This window comes from Peromyscus leucopus, chromosome 5, assembly GCF_004664715.2.
Source record: "Peromyscus leucopus breed LL Stock chromosome 5, UCI_PerLeu_2.1, whole genome shotgun sequence".
Lineage (NCBI taxonomy): Eukaryota > Metazoa > Chordata > Mammalia > Rodentia > Cricetidae > Peromyscus > Peromyscus leucopus.
In genome coordinates this window covers 35,596,093-35,616,514 of record NC_051067.1, presented here as the reverse complement: position 1 = coordinate 35,616,514, position 20,422 = coordinate 35,596,093, and the positions used below count along the sequence as shown (strand labels likewise).

The window sequence follows — 20,422 nt, the reverse complement described above, 5'->3', positions numbered from 1 at the left end:
TTAAGTGTTTTAACATTATATTGAAGTCTTCTTAGGATTAGTGGTTTCCTAAGGAATGTCTGTGTGACTGACTCTAAGATGATTGTTCTTAGGATTAGTGGTTTCCTAAGGAATGTCTGTGTGACTGACTCTAAGATGATTGTTCCTAGACAAAATTACTTTGAGGAGTAAAAAGAAGAGAATAATAGCATCTGTTTTCTCTGGTGCCATGTGTTAATTATTTCTTATTGCTGTAGTACGTATTTGTATGAATAGGAGACAAGAATTGGTAGAGACCACAGGGTGGAGTCAGCAGTGATCTTTCACTGTTGTGACTCCACTGATACAGTGATCTTGATGTATTTCCCTGTCAGTTTCTGGAAATCATACTTACAGCTACTCTTCTTCAGTAGAGTGGCATCTGGACAAAGAAGAAAGGGTGTAGTATGATACAAATGGCAGAGATTTAGAGCAGATAGGAAAATATAGCCAGGAATGTCTTCTGCCGAAGTGCTCTAGCTGGTTTTAAGAAAATGCTAGTGAGCCTCAAGGACCCTAAGAGAGGTATCTTCAACTTAAGTAATTCACCTTGTGGCAACTTCAGCAGTAAGTCTTTGAAAGAACCCTGTAAGTTGCCCATAGAGGAAGTGTTCCCTTTTTCTTGGTCCTCTTTCCAAAGGAATAGATATCAAGAAGCAGGAAAAGATAAGTTGTAGGAAATGTCCATCTCAGCCTTTCTTATTGTATGACTTGGACCACAAGAAAGTGAAGTGGATGCATTATATAATTTCAGCATGTGATGGGGTTGAAATCACTTTAAAGGAGACTTGTTAAACACAGAATAAAAAGATCTTATAGGATATGTCTATGATGAAGCTGAGGAGATGAACATCAATAATTAGTCTTGTAAACTTTAAAAAAACAAGGATACAAAGTTGCATGTTTAGGGAAGAGTTGGGAATAAATGTGATTAAAACAATTGGTGCAAAATTCTCAAATAACTAATAAAATTGTTGAGTTTCTCAAAGTATCCCATTATTTCCAAGTTCTAAGTAGCATGGCTTTGGCTATACTTTTCTTATTGATGCCACTCTTTTATTCTAACAACTTGATCCATACTCACTGTGATCCTAAAGTAAGTGGTAAGTCATCTCATTTGTCTCTCAAACATTTCTTTGTGTTAGGGTGTTCTCAGTGCTACTGATACATTTAGTGCTAAATGAACCAAAGATACTGACACGTATTTTCACACTTTGGCATAGCTAGAATGTCTCTTTTTATTTTATAAAGGAGAACAATTACACTCCTGCATACTTTAAAAAGTATGAAATTATAAGAAGCTTAAAAGGATGGCTCATCAAGGATCTTTTCAAAATTCTTCAGCGTAGCAGCTGTCACCATAAACAAGCACACACCTCAGGTACTTGAGGTAAATATCAACTGTATATGTGTCAACACGAAGGCAATAGAACAATTTATAAAGAGCAAAAAAGTGGCTTTCTTCATCAGCAGCCCGTAAGGAATCTAGATCCTTCCAGTCAGGGTATGTCTCATTTTCCTCCAGTCCAGGTTGAACCTAAAGACCAAACGGGTAGTCAGACACTTAATATTACCACTGATTGTATGATTGTATTTAACATTACTGATTGTATTTTTTTATGTCTTTTTCCCTTCTAAATACTGATATATATTAGGGGAAATGTTAGTAATGTACAACGTTGGTCGGGAGCATGGATTTTCAGAAATCTAGCACAGAATACTAAAAATCTGTCATTTAAAAACTAGGATGGAAACCTGCTTTTCCATTTTCTTACAATAAATTGATACCATTTAAAGTGTGGTATTTTGTGACTAAAGAGATAGATGACCAGGGAATTGTCACCTGAGCATAGATTTCTGTTTTGCCAAGGGACAATGAAAGAGCTGATGACAGTTTTCTCACTTAGGAGGCAGACAGGCCAGGGGTGAATGTGCTAAGAGACAAGGAAATAATCAGGAGCATGTCACTTTGCTCAGGAAAGTTACTCTCTAAATGACTGTAAAGAATAGCTTCTTTTATGTACATCATAATGGTTTAGCTGCATGCAAGATGTGTAGCTGAAGTTTTCTAGGACCTGGGCAGGACCAAGAAAATTTCAGCTACAAAGATGGAGTGCCTATATTGTGCTCTTATGAAGTGCGGTGTGTCAATTTTATCACTCACTACAGACGTAAAGTCATTAGGGAAGGAGAAAAGTGGGAGGTAAGAGGACTGCTCACCTTGCTCAGTATCATTATGATGCTCTCCAAAAGCTCACTGTTTAGGATCTCAATGCCTTTGGCTCCTGTTAAAATAGCAGCAGGAGCACCTTTCATATCACGGAGTTCAGCCACTAGGTGATGCAGAGGCTTATTCCAGGCATGCACTAAGCTGCGAATCATTTTCAGGAAGTTTTCAAACTATATATCATAAAGGAGCAACAATATTAAGGTAAATGAAGCACATGAGGATTAGTTACATGCATTTTTTAATTAGAAAAAATAACATAAACACTCTTGTAGATAAAAGTGGTGTAGAGCTGTAAATTTCAACCATTCACCTACATTCTGCCAGAATAAAAAACTTACATAAATAACTTTTAAAATATAAATTTAAATTTATAATAAAAACATATAAATAACTTATATAAATTACTTTTTGTCATGAGCTATATTGATCATGTTTTCTTGTCCATTTGAAATTCTACCATCTGCTCCCCATGTGAGATCTTACATATTTGATTGTTTTGCTTGTCCATGGGACACCAAGGCTTTGCTTGTAACTCAGAAGGTTCCTAGCAAACATGATTTAGAAAAGACAGATGTCTCAAGTATCAAATACTTATCATTTAACTCAGATTCGCCTTTCTAATAAACTAGATTGATCACTGTTGTGCTAGTTTACTACATTTAGGTTATTTTACAATATTAATAAAAAGATATCTTGAAGGCACGTGCTATTGATAAATGTGATATCCTGAGTCAACATGATTCTTTGCCCCTTGTCTCTAACAGGACAATCTGTTTCTTGGCATGTACATCAGAAGAACAATGATACAACCTTGACTTTAATGAGCACATGGATAGAAATCACAAGGGAATTCTGACCCTCCGGGTGTGTGCTCCCTGCAGTAATCTTACATGAAATTAACCGTTTTAGAATGCCTCCTATATTAACATTCACTAACTATTCCAGTGGTCATGAAAATGAAGAGAAGAAGGAATCCAATGGGCATAGCAATAGAAAGTTGTAAAAAGTAAAAGGAGAGAGGCAAATCAAATGGTGATGACATAAATATAGGTTGCTTAGATAATGGCAGCATATGCCTAAGAACAAGGGCTTGAGTTGATAAATACCAGATATTCCTCCTAGTTACTGTAAAGGTCCATTGCATTAATATTTTTAATTCCTCATTTTTGTTATCTCAGCTAACTTTTACAAGGCTATTTGTAGTAACGTTTTGTTTTGTTTTTTAAAAAGAGTAGTCTATGAAGTGCCTAGTCATGGAGTGAGTCTCTAAAAACATCTACAAACATTCTCTATTCCTTTAAATCTTATTCCTTCACTTCCTTTTATTGTTTTCAAAATGATGTCAAATTAATTCATTGGGAGAGAAGTTATGGCAGGAATTCAGAAAGGAAAGATCATAATAATTATGAATGCAGTTGCAGGATTAATTTGTACAGATACTTTTATTAAGGCTCAGAAGAAAGTACAAAAGTCATGAAGTAATACAAACATAAAAATAAGAACCAGGAGAATTGTGAGAATCAAGAAGAGTCAGTGTAGTGGTCAGTATTGAGAAATGTTGTCAATGAGGAGATATTATAATAGATAATAATGGCAATGGCTTTCACACATCTTAGAGAATACACATAAGTGTATTTTTATCCAGGGATATCCAATTCAGTTAGTAAGCCCTCATATAATAATAAATAAAATCCAGTGACAGGATATTTCTGTGTGGCTTTGAGAGTTTATGACTCTCCTACAATACTATTTAACATCTGCTTTAACTTATAATTTATCAACTATCGCACAAGATTTTTTATTTAATTGATCACTCTTGCCCCATTTCCCTGCAGGTGTAATTATAGTGTTTATAACAATCTACAAAATTGCAAAGCCAATGTGTTGCTTGAGTTATTATGTGAAAAACCTGGCCTGAGTACTCACTGAGATATCTCGGGCTTCCTCCACAGTTTCTGGAGTATTAAGAGAAAATGTGTGACAGCTGTTAAGAGTCTCGGTCATGTACACCTTATTCTTGAGGAAATCCAATACCTACAAATGTTAAAATAGAAACTGTGTTAGTTCAGTTTTGGGGATTGAGTAAATGAATCCATAATGAGCATATGAATTAATTCAGTAGATCTGTAATTTTTACAAATGAGCACTACATAAAATCTAAGATGAAGAAATTAAAAGGCTATCCCTTTATCTAGAATTTTCCTATTAAATTTGTAATCTCAATTTGTTTTTTATCTAATTATTTTTGAATTCTCAGACTCTTTCCCTCTTTATCAAACTCTTCTGTTCTCACACATCAAAAATTTTTGTTTGAAGGAAAAACCCTAAAAATAATGAAATTACAAAATATGAAGGGTTTTAGAGATAACCTGTATTTATGGGTTGAGCACACTGTCATGGTTTCTATGAATCTATATTCATTAGTCTTTATTTTTTGATTGTCTAAACTGAAATGCATGTAGGCATTATAAAATTGTAAATATTCTTTCTACTACCACTGAACACATATAACTTGTACCATTCAAAGTAAAACATAATACTTGAATGCAATTTTTTCAATATTACTAAGTGTAAATTTATTAATATCTGTGAGTAATTAGATAAGAAATAGTGATCCTCCTTAGGAAATGCAAGTTTCAAATCAATTAAAAACATAAAAGAGAAATTAATGTTTACATATTTATCAATATATAAATTTAAATTCTATATTGATTTAAATATAGTTCTTGAAATATCTTTTATGTAAATCTGTTAAAAGCTAGTTTGTGGAAGTTTAATGGATGACTATGAATATTGAGACTTAAAGGATATTAGTCAAAAATGGGGAATAAAAAGATCTTATGAATAAAAAGACAATATAAACACAAATTTATATCAAATATGGACATTCTTGGGATGCCCATTGTTGTATTGAAAGCCTTATCTCTTTTCTCCTGCCATTAATTCACTTGAATACATAGCATATAATTAGCAGTAAAAGAGAATCCAGTTTCTCTCCTAAACCATCCCTCCAATTGAACAAACTTTGGCCTCTGAATTGTCTAAGCAATGATTCCTAGCATTCTCTTTTTAGTGAGGGATATTTTTTTTTACTTGTGGAGGTAAATCCTTGAGATTTGTTTTGAGGTGTTTATCATGTAAATAACATTGCAAACCTTAGCAAGAAGGTTTTGAGTTGTTTTTTGTTTGTTTTCTTGCCCCCCCCCCCAGTGTGGATATTAGTTTTGTTACTGTTGTTTGTCTTTGAAGAAGGTAGAAATCAGTGGGGTACTTACAAATTTTTTGAACATTTTTGCGGAGAAACCATCGGAGAACTAAAACATCATGAGGGGATGAAAGGAAACTCGTGAGTAAGCACAGAATGAGCACATGCATACTGTAAATGCAGAGATGAATTCTCTGGCTCCATTATCTCCTACAAATGCTGCCTGACGTCAAATAGATAACATACAGCCATTGGGAAGAGATAACTCATGTCCCTTCTAAACCTGCCCTCCCACAGAATAAGCCTGAACTGGAAATCTTTTATACAATGACTCCTGGGATTTAAGAGTTTCTGAGAGGCTAATAGCTTTTGATTATTCTTCTTTTTCCCTACTCGGCATCAAAAGAGTTGATATTTGTTTAACACATTCTAGGAAAGTCACTATACTGCACTTCTCTACTGCATGTCTGCAGTGGATAACTGAAGATGCCACTGGAGACTGGCCTCCTGCCAACAAGGTAAGGAAGTCAAATCTCTTTCTGAGATGTGACTAGTAGGTATTATGTTACAAAAGTAAATTTAAGAATAATGTATTTTAAGAAAAATAGCATGTCACTAGAAGCAAATTTTGTAAGTCAACGGATTCTTTGAAAATCCTTGTGATATCTCAAAACTGCCCCTACCCTCCTTGTTTTACTCTTCAGTAGTTCTTGCTTTCTCTTATCTATGAAACTTGTATTATTAGAAATATGGTCCAGGTGATTTCTAGTTAAGACTAGAACACACTAGAGTCATTGGCTGGAAGGCTCTTTTTGTGAAGAAGCCAGAAGTAACTGAGGTACTTACAAATAATTTTCGCATCTCCATAGTGAGAGCGCTGGTGGTCTGTGACAGTGCAATAGCATGATCAAACAGGTCCTTGAGGGACACCTCACCACGGTCACTCGCCTTGTCATGTACGGGAGCAGAAGTCACAGTCTCCCAATGGAGTAGATTTGACATGGACAGTAACAGGAGTACCCCTACTTATAGAAAAGAAACACAAGCTATACTGGACCTCTCCATCTGTGATTATCAACCATGACTCTTTCTTGGTTACTAAGAAAAATGTCACCTCTTCCAGACCCGCCACTCTCTGCTCTGTCACTGTACAGCTGTGCTACTGAACAGACATCTTCTAATGAAAAAATCCTATTAAGTAACTACATTTGCACAGATATATAGTTTCTGAACTTTGGTGGTAGTTCCTATTTTTTGGATTGTTATCAGAAATGATTATGAAGTTTTCAAACATTTGAGCTTAAAACTATTGAGTGAGTGTTTTTAAGTCATTCTCTGGGGACAGATTAGCGTATTGGGTATTTCTGCAGAGGTTAAGTAGTCACTATCTCCTATACATTTTTGTTATAGTGTAGACAATGTTTACACTGTGACAAGGACAACACACTACCATTTCAGCTTCATGCCTGATAAAAAAATAAACACAAAATTGCCTGTTGCTCAATACTGAGGATGCAGAGAATCCTGCCATGAAAAGGATTCTATAGCTAGCATTGCTCACTCACAATAATAATCCCATTCATTTGCCATGCTACCAAAAGCTTCAGGTTTTTTTCTCTGTGAATTTGAGCTTCACAACAACTGTGTAGGTAGACTGGGCTAGTGTATTATCATTAAACTATATTGACCAATGAGGAGCCTTACAGGGTTAAGTGATTTTCCTTAAATCCTATTCTTAGTTTGTGTGGGAAGCAAAATGCCAACACTATAGACTTTGCACCCCACACTGGCCTATCTTAAATGTCTTGGGCTTTCATATAGATTAGGGTGGCAGAGACCACGCCCATAATCTTGAAGCTCAATGTCACCAGGCACTGTTATTTGTAAAGTACAAATTTTACCTTTGATTACATGCCCTGGTAGTTTAGATTTTTGTCTACTTCTATGACTCTATCATATAATCTCCCTTTTCTTTTTACAGTGACTGGTGTTGGTTTCATCACCAATTTTATTTCACAGATGGACAGAAACAGAGCTGTAACATATCAGTAATTTACACACTCAGCAGGATTGAACTAGCATATGTCTCAGCATGAAAAATCCATTCACATTTAGTAATACAAATTTTAAAAAATTCTCTGTTCCATGAAACTTTTAATGAATGCAATTGGAAAATGTATAACATAAAATTAGGACACTGGTAAGATTTTTTTCATGAAAAATGCTTAAACTTAAATACTAAAAAATAACTAAATAAACCAAAATCTTTGCACTACACAAGATAACTATCAACCATTTGCATGCAAAGAAAACATACTTCAGAAAATTTTTATTCTAGAAAATAAATTAAAAAACATGATGCTTCTTCAAATTTGTATTCTGCTTCATAGATATTTATATATTAAATAAATATATCTGCTTTCCTGCGATTTGTCATCTGAAGGATTTTCATAGTTTAAGAAGAGTACGAGGGGTCAAGATCATGATGGGGAAACCCACAGAGACAACTGACTGGAGCTAGTTGAAGCTCACTGACTCTGGACTGACAGCTGGGGAACCTGCATGGGACCGAACGACACCTTCTAAATGCAGGTGACAGTTGTGTGGCTTGGGCAATTTGTGGGGCCATTGGCAGTGAGACCAGGATTTATCCCTAGTGCATGAACTGACTTTTTGGAGCCCATTCCCTATGGAAGAACACCTTGCTCAGGGTATCCCTCCGTAGGGATACAGGGGGGGAAGACTTGTCCTACCTCAACTTGATATGCCAGACTTTGTGACTCCCCTTTGGAGGCTTTACTCTTTCTGAGGAGCTTATGGAGGGTAGGGTGAGAGGGAGGTCAGGGGTGAGCAGGGGAAGGGGAGGGAGGGGAAACTCTGATGTGGAAAGAAATTAAATAAAAATAAAAAAGAAGAGTGCAAGGAAACTAATGACTCAGTTTTTCACTTCACAAAATGCAATTTGTTTTTGTTAACAAATCCATTTAATTGGAAATATTGTCAGGAAAAGAAAAGCAAATATTAGTAGTGATTCATGTTTTGAAAAGGATATTTTGCTTGAATGAAATTGACAAAACAGTATAGCTCTTCTAGCCTTGTCTAATTTGCTTCTAGAATTGAAGGTATGATAAAGTTCACTCAATTCCTACAACTCCTAGCAGAGACCCAGGAACCAGAACATGTTGCTTTCTTCTACATTAGTTCGGTATGGAATTTATAAAATTCTGTGGTCTCATTACAGTCAAATGTCCCAGTATCTGCAATTTTGACTTTTAGAGGTTGGTCAGTCCACATTCTGGAGCTCTCCATGTTGTACATTGCTGAGCAGACTCATTGCTGGTCTCTTCCATTAGACACAGTACTATTCTTTTTTTCTACTTAGATCAAAAAAGATTATGCAAAATGTCTCTAGAGATTGCTGTCTATCTCCAGGGTAAGAAGGCTTCCCTTTTGGAATCACTGATGTCAAAGTATACTGTGCAGTTATGCTCTAGAGCAATGATTAGAAAGTACTTCTCTGTTCCATGTAGATTTACTTTTGTGAGTTAGGCATAAATAAAGGTCAATTCAGACCATGCGTAAGAGCAAAAACACCAAAGAGGCAAATGGTCCAAACCAGCTTTGCAAAATAATGCATTGTTTAAGCTCACCTAGAAGAAATTGGGAAAGAATTACTTACATAGGGATGGCTTAGTCAAAGACAGCAACATCTCTGAAGAGCTGACCACAGCTTGACTGCTGATTCGGGATAGCTGCTTCAAAGCCGTTCTGCTTTAAGTTAATTTTCCACCGCTACATATTGCAGTACACCATGCCCAAGGCCATCAACTGCTAGGAGGCAGGCGGAAGTACACGCCTGCAATCTCAGTGACGGCTGCATGTTTCCTTCCCCTCAGAGGATTTCAACAGCATCATAACAATGGTGACTAAAGTGGTCATAGCTACATCATTCAGCTTATTTCAGGGTCAAGACGAAGCTCCAATTGAAATTATAAATAACCAGAGTCATCTCTACCCTATGAAGATTGAATTTCACAAGCTAGGAAAAGAACTATGCCTTAGACCTTTATTTTTTTTCCTTTAGATTCTTGTGTATTTTGGTGACTACTTCTGAAATATTTCCTGAATATTGGATAAGATGACCTATTTGTTTCATGGTTTCTGAACAATGGAACACAAGACCACAGGATGAATCACATGCTGAGCAGCTTAGCTTTTATGAGTCTTTGCAGGTATCCATGGATCACTGCAGCTGTTTGCCATTATATTATATTCTAGGCCCACAAGAGTAACACAGGGTGCAAATGCAGATCCTTAGAAGGCTTTTGCACTAGTAAATGACATTCATATCCTGAAACAACATCAATGAATTTCTCATTAGTGCCTAAGACTTGACCTCTATAGACTTTGAGCAAGGCTTATTGTAACAATCAGGTTGTTTCCATGAAATTAATTTTAATCTATTCTAGATGTATTGGGCTACACCTATATGAGTTGGGACACTATTGAATGAGTTGATACATATGATTTGGTTCAGCAATAATCTTAACTTGGACTTAATAAAGTTATCTTTGTGACAGTTCTCAACAGTAGCCAGCTATCACGTGGCACTACTGAAGTCAAGCAATGCTACGTTTTCTTCTATCTAATCAGATGTCTTTTTTATCATGAAACCAGAGCATGTGACTTCTCATTCCACTGTCTCTTATTTGTGGTACGTTTATATCTAAGACACTGTTATATTAGACAGCTGGCCCCTGGAGCCTCACTGTCACACACTTCATAGGCAGACTGGGAAAATGAGGTATGAAGAAGAGTTCATTCAAAAGAAGAAGAAGTTCAACTGGTAGTTCCCTGATAGTGTTTAGGATTCTAATGCTTTGGTGACTACAAGACTAATGAAAAGCAGTTTGGATCACTGAGCTTTGTTGGATGTATTAAAAAACAGGGCCATAAAGGTGACAATGATATCACATCTCCTATGTTAAGTAATGATCCTGCCAAAATTTTATACAGTGTACTTCCTCAAATAAAAGGGAACACACACACAATAGACACATCTCTGCTTGAGATCATGGTATGTATCCAAAGTAGAGAGTCTTACCTGAGATTAAGACAAATATGTTGAACTTATTTTTTAGAGGAAAGGAAAGCATTTTGTGGTGGAAATTTTTCATGTAACCCTGAAATCTTTCCACAGACGGATGTGACTAATAAAAAGCAGTGGCCAAAGAGTCTATAAGCCAACAAATCAGGAGCGTTCTTAACAAGATAACTGGGTTGGCAGATGTGAATTGTCCTTTCCCCCACTTACCTGAACTGGGCTTATCAGTTCAAGTTCCTCCCAAGTTATCTATTCTTTTGTCCACTGGAAGATCTCATAAATACAGAAGCAAAATGCTCCTAGGAAACACAATGTCTTATGGAGACATAAAGGTGGCAATGACTCCTATTCACTCTGCTCTGCCCAAAATTGATATTTAAAGGAATCAACTGAAATAAGTCATGGAGTATTTCATTTGTAAGTTGTATCTTATTTGATTTTTCTAAGATTTCATTTTCATGTTAACTATTATATGCATGTGTGTATATGTTTGAGTCTGGGTTTGACTCACAGGTGCAATGCCCATGGAGGGCAGAAAGGGGTGTTATATCTCCTGAAGCTGCATCTATTGTTGGTTGTGAGCCATGCTGCCCTGATGCTGGAAATCAAACTCATTTTCTCTGTAGGAGCGATATGAACTCTTAAAACACGGAGCCGTATCTCCAGCCCCTGCTTATATTTGTTTGCTAATTTCATTTCTGAAATAGTCAATTATTTATTAGTGTTTTAAATAGAATTACATCATTCCACCTCCATTTCCTCACTCCAGCCCCACCCAAAGACCCTTCCTTAAACCGCGCCTATGATGACTCCACTCTCAAGTTGATAGTCTCTTCTATTTTATATTTGTTTTATGCACACACATGTGTGTGCTGTTATATAAAAATACAAACTGATGAGCTTATTTTTGTTGTTTGTATGAATATAGTGTTAAAACTGAGGACTCTTCATTGAACAACCCATAAGAGGGTTGTTCATCTGTGGGGAAGGCTGTTTCCTTCTAGCAGTCAATAGTTGCCTGCAGTTCTTTGTCTAGGGGTGGAACCCTCTGGAAGTTTCTTCCTCTTCCATATTAAGATGTCCATTGATATTGCTACTCTGTTCTCGTTTATGGAGCCACTTTTTAGAATGGAGTGGTTGAGGGCAGACTTTCTGATATTGTGGTTCTTTCTGTTTTTCTGTCCCCTCTTCTGAAATGTTTCCTGAGCCAGCAGTGCAGTCACTGTGATGTAAATGTGTCTATTAGAGCTGGAGTTTTCATGACCATTTGATCTCTGCATTGTGTCCAGTTTTGGTTTTCAGTGACAGTTTCCATCTGATGCAAAGAGAAGCTTCTTGGTGGAGGGTGGCAGCTACACTTATCTGTAGCTGTAAGGATAAGATTCAGAATGTAATAATGAATTATCCTGGTCAAGGATATGAAGGTAGTGTTTTTTTCTAAGGTCCAATGATCTTACTAGCGTGGAGGTTTGGTTTTCTCTATGAAGGATGAATTTTTCTTGTTGAGTGAACCTTAAGTCAAATTAGAGGGCTGTTTGTTACCATCGACATGTGAGTATCACTCACTGTACCTTTAGGCATATATCTTGCCTTGCTGGTGATTGTTATACTTCATAGGTGTTTCAGCTGGGTAGGACTGTTTAATTGCTTTTCTTCTCTTTGTAGCTTGCACAGTATTTTCTGGAGTCCTGGAAGCTAGACCACAGGGAAGAGGCCTTGAGGTCGGATCCAACTTGAATTGTCTGAGTTGTGTGTCCTAAATATGTAATGTCTTGTCTTCATCAATAGGGCCCTCCCTTAAACTCTGAGAGGCAACCAAGGCTTTGCTGATATCTACATTGTTTTAGGAGTCACATAAATACATCCACTTTTTGGATCTAAATTACTTCATTCAATATCATCTTTTCTAGGTCCACTCATTTCTCTGAAAACTTCACACTTTCATTTTCTTAACAGCTGAATAGTACTCCATTGTATGTACATACCACATTTTCATTATCTATTCATCAGTTAAAGTACATGTAGATTGTTTACATTTCCAGGCTATCATGAACATACTAGAAGCAATTGTTTTCTGTTTTTTAATGCTCCTAGGTGCTGAATACCTATATTAGCTCATAATTGTTTGAAGGTTTTATCATTGACTTTTAATGATATAGCCCATCCTATTACAAATGTTCATTATGTTATGCTAACATCTACCATCTCATAGATTCACACAATTAAAATTGCCTACAAAAACAAACAGAGCAAATGAGATTTAGGAAGACACCATTTATGAGAGGAAAAAGATGTATTTGAATGCATGGGGTTATTAAAAATCTACACTCAAGAGTGTTTTCTTTTGTACTAATATGTATCTCATTGGTAATACTAAATGAAGTACTAGAGAGACTATAGGACAGAAAGATAATACATGTGGGAATGACAGATGTTTCTCCACATTCTCATGGTTCTGTTGACTTTGGAATGGACACTAGTTATTTGCTGTTTGGAATTACATACATGTCTATAATGTGTTCATTAAACCCATTCCCTTCCAACTCTTTTTGTAATCCCACCACTACTTTTCCTTCCCAACTTCATGCAAACTTTTACAAACAATCCAAGTACACTTAGTGTTGCCAGTATACACAATAGTATAAGGACATCCACTGAGGCAGGGCTATTTATATTTCTAAGGGATGACATGACATCACCTAGGAAATCTGAATCTCCCTCTCCAAACAGCCATTGAATGAAAATAACTCCTTATCCATGGTCAGGACTTTATAAGCCCATCTTATAACCATGCTGGAAATTGGCTGAATTGATCATGTGCAGATCTTTTGTATACACTGACAACTGTGTGTGCAAAGTATTATGTCTATAAAATTCTATTTCATATCAGTATTCCTCTATTTCTGGTTCTGATAACAAATCTATATTAGTTTTGTCTTGTGGGGAAACACCTTCAATCTAATTAGGAAATAGTCAGATATTCCTATTACATTTGTGCTGTTACTGCAAAAATGAGCTTAGCTTGCAGTCCAGCAGTCACTATAGCTTTAAGGGTTCATAACTGGGAAAGGCTGCTGATTACTTCTCTTCCCCAGTAACATGCACCTTCTGACACTATGAAGGCTATGCAGTAGAGATGATATATCTAAGTCAATCAAGCATGGTATCTCTATGTGTAATGTCTTCAGTAATAGGATCTTACAATCAAGTTGATATGGGTAACCAAGAGAAATGATAATAGGCTGTATTCTTTTATGGGAGGTCTCAAACCCAATGGAACAACAGCTCAAAGGGATTTGAGAACACCTGACTTTGGAGTGATTCCATACAATGAGAAACCCCCTACTACATTAAGAGATTCAGTACCAGCATTTTAGAATTCTTGTCAGTGAACTGTCCTCTCAACATTAAAACATTCCTGAAACACTTGTGTTCATCTGAACCTCTGTCAAACTTTCTCCAGAATTTCTGCTTCTGAGCTATCCTAAGTGGCCTCAAATTCTTCTTTCTGTGAACTTATTGCATTTTCATTTTTTCCTAAGTCTCCATACTTCAATTACTTTCATACCATACAGGTCTATTTTATTTTATTTTTTAATTTCTCATTAGGTTTATTCATTCACTCACTCATTCATTCATTCATTTTACATCTTGACCACAGTCCCCCCCACCGTCTCCTCCCAGTCCCCATGCCCCACCTCCCTTCTGCCCCCCACAATCTACTTCTATTCATAAAAGGGCAGGGCTCCCATGGATATCAAGAAAACATGGCATATACATATCTATTTTAAACACCAGCCACTGTTACACAGATTCATTAAGGCTCTCTTGTCTTTAAAAGTTGTCAATACAAGAGAAGAGATATTCTAAAGAGAAAAATGCATGGGTTCATCCACTGTCTATTGCACCTCTCATAGTATATCCTTTTTCAATGTTCCAGAATTTAGTTTCTTTACTAGACATAAATAATTTGGGAGCTGATGCTGTTCTATGATTGAATATGGGGCAGCCTTCCAATCTTTGCTTATCACAAAATAGACTGTCAGTAAAGAAGTTAGCCATGAATGCAATTAAGCTAGAATTAGGAAGCGCAAATTGATAATTTCATATCCCTATAAAATTCCTATAGAAATTCTAAAATATTTATGTGAATCTTTATTGTACAAACTAACAAAGACAGTACTCTATCCATGATTCAGGCCTCAGGCTTTCCAGATGATTTATCTCCTGTTCCTACTTATTATGCACTTTACCAAGATGACTCTCAATGTTTGTCTGTCACTGAAATGTGGAGACTGAGATTAAACCAAAACTTGAACAATGAAATACAAAACCAGACTACATGTAAAAGGAAAGTGAGTGCCCTGGCAAGCAAAGTGTTAGATAATGAAAAGACACTCAACAAAAGTATTTTTTTTTATAAATATACACTAAGAACACAAAACAATACATATCTGGACTATAAGAACTTCCCAATGCATAAAACTAGATAACCAGACTACTATTAATAGGCAATAAAATGAATAATTAGAAAGTTCTTTCACAAACCTCTTTTCTCTAAAAATTCTTCTCTGTGTAATTCATCACCTGAGTATGATTGAACTGGGGTAAAACACCCCACCAGGTGGGATTCCCTCCATTATAACTACAGTGAACAGTTAATCAAACTTAGACTTCCGGTTATACTAATATAAAGCTACTCTTGGCACCTAGGTCAATAAGCCTGCTGCCTCTGTTTTTGGCTATCAAAGATTTGGGGAAAAATTTGCCAAAAAATCAAGTGACTTGATTTAGCCTGGACAAAAAGATGGAGGAAGGGAGAAAGTTCTACAAGTTAATCCCCTCAATAAAGCCTGTTACTTTCTTGTCATTTATCCAAAGCCATAGATATGTACCACATCATTTACAATCAGAGATATTACAAAAATGCACTGGTACAATCTTAAGAACAAGGGAACCAGTGACCCAGGCTGTCTGCAATCTTTATTATAGATACAAATATTCAGAGATATGAGATCTTCACTAATTGTAGGTCTGGCAAATAAGGGTGCGTGGTGCATTTCTTTCACAGCTGGAGATGGAAGATTTTCAACAGTCTTTTGAAGGTATTATTGATCTTTAAATTCCCACATTGCTGACAAATCTACTAATTTTGTAAGTGCAAACCTAACAGACTGGTGAATAAAGGGTAAGACTTCAGTGTTTATCTTTAGAGTATCTCCTCTCCAGCCAGGGATTCAGCATAGATCATATATAGAGCAAGTGACATTTTTCTGGATCTCAGTGACAGAGACTGTTCTGTATATTTGATTTGAGAAGTTCTAAAGCAATCAAGATGAGTTGAAAAAGGGAGTGAAAAAACAGTAAAGGAGGATTGCTCAAAAAAATAGATCAAGAATTACCATGAACTCAAAGCAAACTTCTTCAGAAAATTTTAGGAGTGAGCCTGGGGAGGCTCTAAGTTCCCAACAAGAAATCATTGATTAGAGAAAGAGGTGAATCTTTCTCTAATCAATGATTAGATGATCTTCCAATTTGTAGAAATCTGAATCTTTGGTGAACTCAAGATCAACGAGAATCAAATTGGTAAGCCTAAAGTCCATCTGAATCATGGAGCAGCTATGGATGGATGTAGATACAGAGCCATGCAGATGAAATGGGTGTAGATACAGAGCCATGCAGATGAAAGTGCTCTACCATTTCTTAAGCTAGGGGAGCATCTTGTCCCAGATAATACGCTGTGAGCTTTTCTCTGCTGAAAGAATATATGTCAAAGGTGCATTTGCTCCTGGGACTCATGGTGTACCCAAGAGGTGGAGAGTTTTGTCTGATGGCACAAGGGTAAGGGTGACATATTTGTTTGTAAGAAAATGACAGCCTTTGGGTCTGGAAAATCTTTGCGCAACCCTTGGCCTTTTCAGCAGGCAAGGATATGGGAGAGAAGCAGTGGCAACCAGATAGCCTAGAGGCAATGAGAGCAAGGGCACATTCTGGAAAAACAACTGGGACACCAGGTGACAATGAGATGGTTCCCTTTTAACCCTGACTGAACAGAGGAATATGAGTTCCTCCCAAATTATCCATTTCCTTGTCTATTTGGAGCAGCCCCAGATAGGAATGACAGGAAATACATTGAGAATAAGAGCATAATACAGAGAACTGCACATGGAAGTGGTTTGTGCCATGAAAGAGACAACTGCCACCAAGTATGAATTCAAGCTGAGACTTTGTCAGCAATAAGGGTTATTTTTTTTTCACCAAATAAGTTGTTTGTGGGAGACTTTCCACTCTTTTCACAATCTTTCACTACATTCTGATAAAGTGAAAGGAACAGACATTGAGAAGTAGGAAGTGACGAAGCTGAGTTCTTCTCTGAATTCCCTGCTGTGGGACTTGAACCAGAAGAGGAAGGTGGGGATGTATTAAACACTTTAATGTTAGATGAAGTGGAAAGTAGACCAAAAGAAACTTATTACACAGAATGAAGAAAGTATACAGAATGCATCTAGGATGGTGCTGTGATGATATGAATTCAAAGGAACATAGTGGATGTAAGTTATTAGAGGAGTCTTCAGCTATTTAGTAATGCTTGTTACACTACAATTTTCTTTTTATAAAAGTAGTTATTGTTTACTCATGGTAAAGCTCTATAATAACTGTCTTTCCTGCAATTTCACTGTGAATGTTGGCTTCTAGAAATGACTGACTTTTTAAAGGTATTCCGATATTTCTAAGTTCTTAGTAGTATTGCTGCTTTTTTAATAGTGATCTTAGTCATGATCTGAAGTTGATCCAGATGGTGGACTAGAAGCCAAATCAGGCTGAATGGCAGATTGAAGTCTGTGATGTAAGAGAATACAAATAGTTTATCCCTCCATCTGCTACATCTCCAGTCCAAGGAAAAATTCATTCAGTACTATCACAAATTTATTTTAGCACTGGGCCCAGGAACTTTCTTAATCATGAAACTGAACTTGCTACTACAAGTACAATAAAAACGCAGTAGCTACCACTGTATGTAAGGATGTTCACCCTGGCAAACTATGCTAAAGGACTCCTACAAGGAAATCTATAAAAGTATTGAGGATTTAACTTTTACTGCAGGAGTTTCTAGAATTAAATAAAAATGAAGCACAATATATAAAACATCTATGAGACATTGTGAAAAAGTATTAATAGAAAAAGTTTATACAACTGTATGACATCAAAAATTATGAGATATCTCAAATCAGTAACTAAATGATACACCTGAGCATATTAGAAAAAAAAAGAACAAACAACATCCTCCAAAAAGTGGACAGAAATAGATATCAAAATCAGATCTGAAATTGATAAAACAAAATTTTAAAAATGAATCAATGAAACAGAAATTTTAAAAACAAATCAATGAAACAATCTGTTCTTTGAAAATATTAAAATATTGGCAAAATTTTAGCCAAATTAAATAAAGATACAGAATACAGCTAATAAAATTAGAGATAAAAGAGGAAATAGAAACACAGAAGAAATTCTGCAAACCATAAGGGCACTTCTAAAAATTTATATTCCATCAACTTAGAAAAATATGAAAGGGTATGATGAATTTGTAGATGTATATAACATACAAAAGTTAAATCAAGATGCGAAAATAATTAAAGTAGACTCACATCATCTGATGGGATAGGAGCACTAATTTTAAATCTCCCAATTAAAAATTGCACAAGGCTGGGTGGATTTAATGCAGAATTCTACCATATCTTCAAAGAATTGCCAATTCAAAATATTGCAATTATCCCTCAAAATATTCCAAAAAATAGGGAAGTCTGAGCCAGAGCTATAAGAGTCATGAAGAAGATGAAGGAGATACAAATAAGAAAGGAAGAAGCCAAAATATTCTTATTTAGAGGCAGTATAATTCTATATATTAAAGACCCTAAGGACTCTACTAGAAAATTCCCACAATGATAAATACGTTCAGCAAAAAGCAGGACACAAAATTAACACACAATAACCAGTATCTTTCTATACATACTTAATAAGCATACAGAGAGTAAAATCAGTGAAATAATACAATTCACTCTATGCTAAAAAATATCTTAGCATGAATTTAACCCTGAGAAATGAAATGAAAACTTTAAAACACTAAAGAAGGCACCAGAAGATGGGAAGACCTCAGATGCTAGTGGATTGGTAGAATTAACACATGAAAGTAGCCACCCTACCAAAAACAACCTACACATTCAATATAGTCTACATAAAAAGTACAGTGTAATTCTTCACAGAAGAAAAACATAATCATTGATTTCCTATGGAAGCATAATCAATTCACTCTTACTCGGGCCTTACAGACTCACAGGGTCCAGGAGCATAGCCTCTATCATACTACTAACATCTTATATAAAACTCTGGTTTGAGATGAGCATAATTATTGACATGTTTTCCTTTAAGTGTCTCCTTTTATCATTTCTTTTTTCACACTTCTTGATTGATTTAGCCTTTCACAAATCTAAGTTCCATGACAATCTCTCTCATACACATCTAGCAATGCATGTCTTACTATAATAAACACAATCTTTTGCTGAATCCCAAAATGGAACAGAAATATTATAAAAAAAAAGATAAAGTCACATCATTTATCTATTTTTTATATTAAAGAATTACTGGGTTTGTCAGGCATTTAGGGATTGGGGAACCAAGAGCAACTAAAAAGAAGATAGAAAAATTTTCTGTCTCCAACTACCAAAGAAGTAGACCCAGCAACAGCAACAGCTGCTACGGTAAACATTGGCTAGGATCATATACTCAGCATAATCTGTACTTGTTTGTAATAGAGGATGAGGGCAACTTGGGTGACTGGCTACTTTGATCCTAAGAATGCACTCTTGAAATTCTCTCACATTCATATCTAAAAGTGATATAATTGATTTCAATAACTGGATAAATTGTAAGATGATAGCATGCACAGAAGAGTGAATTCTATTAGATAGATTTCTCCATCAACATGTTTAAACAGGATAAAATGAGTAAATGTAATTTCTTTTATCAAATTGTTTTCCCCAAATTTGGGGAAAAATGGAAAAATGAAGCAACAGGTTTATGGAACTATGTACCCATCAGCAATTTAGCCTTAATGCACCCTAGAGAAAAGATTTTATTAAGTAACTGCTTCCAGAGATTATAGTATAGGAACTCCATGTGTTATGATGTTTTCTCCCAGGTCAGTCACCTTAGGGTGTTGGTTGCCTACAAGTCCATACTGAAGAATATGAAGAGAAAGTAACTTTCGAGCTTGGAAAGAATGTTGTAGTTATCTATTTCCTTTCTTGTCAATAATAGTCAAGTTATTCATTTTCAAAAGCTAGGGAGTCCCTGGTGAACTGTTTTGAGATGCTGATAAACTTCTGCTCATGTTTCCCATTTGTAAAGACTGTTTTTATTGAACGCTTTGTGGAATAGGATCATTCATATTTTGCTTGACAGAGCACTCACGTTATTTGCTGCTCTGTTTTGACCAGTTTAGATTCACTTGTTCAGATTTTGTTTACTTTTTACCTTCACATTTTGCTAACAACAAGCTTTTGTAGCCATGTATAGTAACATTGAAATAAATGATGACACTAGATAAACTATTAAATTGATCTGAGGCTTGAATAGTGGATATTTTCTGTTTTATTGTATTGTGTAATAAGGATTTCAAATACACTTTGAACATTTCCATTGCAATTTTTAGTATAGGGGATGTGAAATCTAAGCTATGTTTCTCTGGCCAGAATTCTAGCTAAATTCCATTCCTGGCAGATGCCTTTTGTTGTTCAATCCATCTCTTTATTGAACAGAATTTGGGAGACTGTTGAATATTTTCTCAGATAGGCATCAGCTCCCAACT

At 35.9% G+C, this 20,422-nt stretch overlaps 1 protein-coding gene across 2 annotated transcripts; it reads right to left on the bottom strand.

Moving 5' to 3' along the window:
• Positions 1-1,222: 1,222 nt before the first annotated feature.
• LOC114702170 (prolactin-7C1-like) lies at positions 1,223-9,231 on the bottom strand. 2 transcript variants are annotated; one of them, XM_028882501.2, is made up of 6 exons: positions 9,133-9,231; positions 6,300-6,478; positions 5,524-5,562; positions 4,175-4,282; positions 2,239-2,418; positions 1,223-1,555 (listed from the first exon to the last, which is right to left on the bottom strand). In XM_028882501.2, the coding sequence occupies exons 1-6, from the start codon at positions 9,161-9,163 to the stop codon at positions 1,349-1,351; spliced, it is 744 nt and encodes a 247-aa protein (XP_028738334.1). In that variant the 5' UTR covers positions 9,164-9,231; the 3' UTR covers positions 1,223-1,348. The 2 variants fall into 2 exon arrangements, with proteins under 2 accessions (XP_028738334.1, XP_037061749.1); XM_037205854.1 differs by having other exon boundaries at positions 6,300-6,475.
• Positions 9,232-20,422: the final 11,191 nt, after the last annotated feature.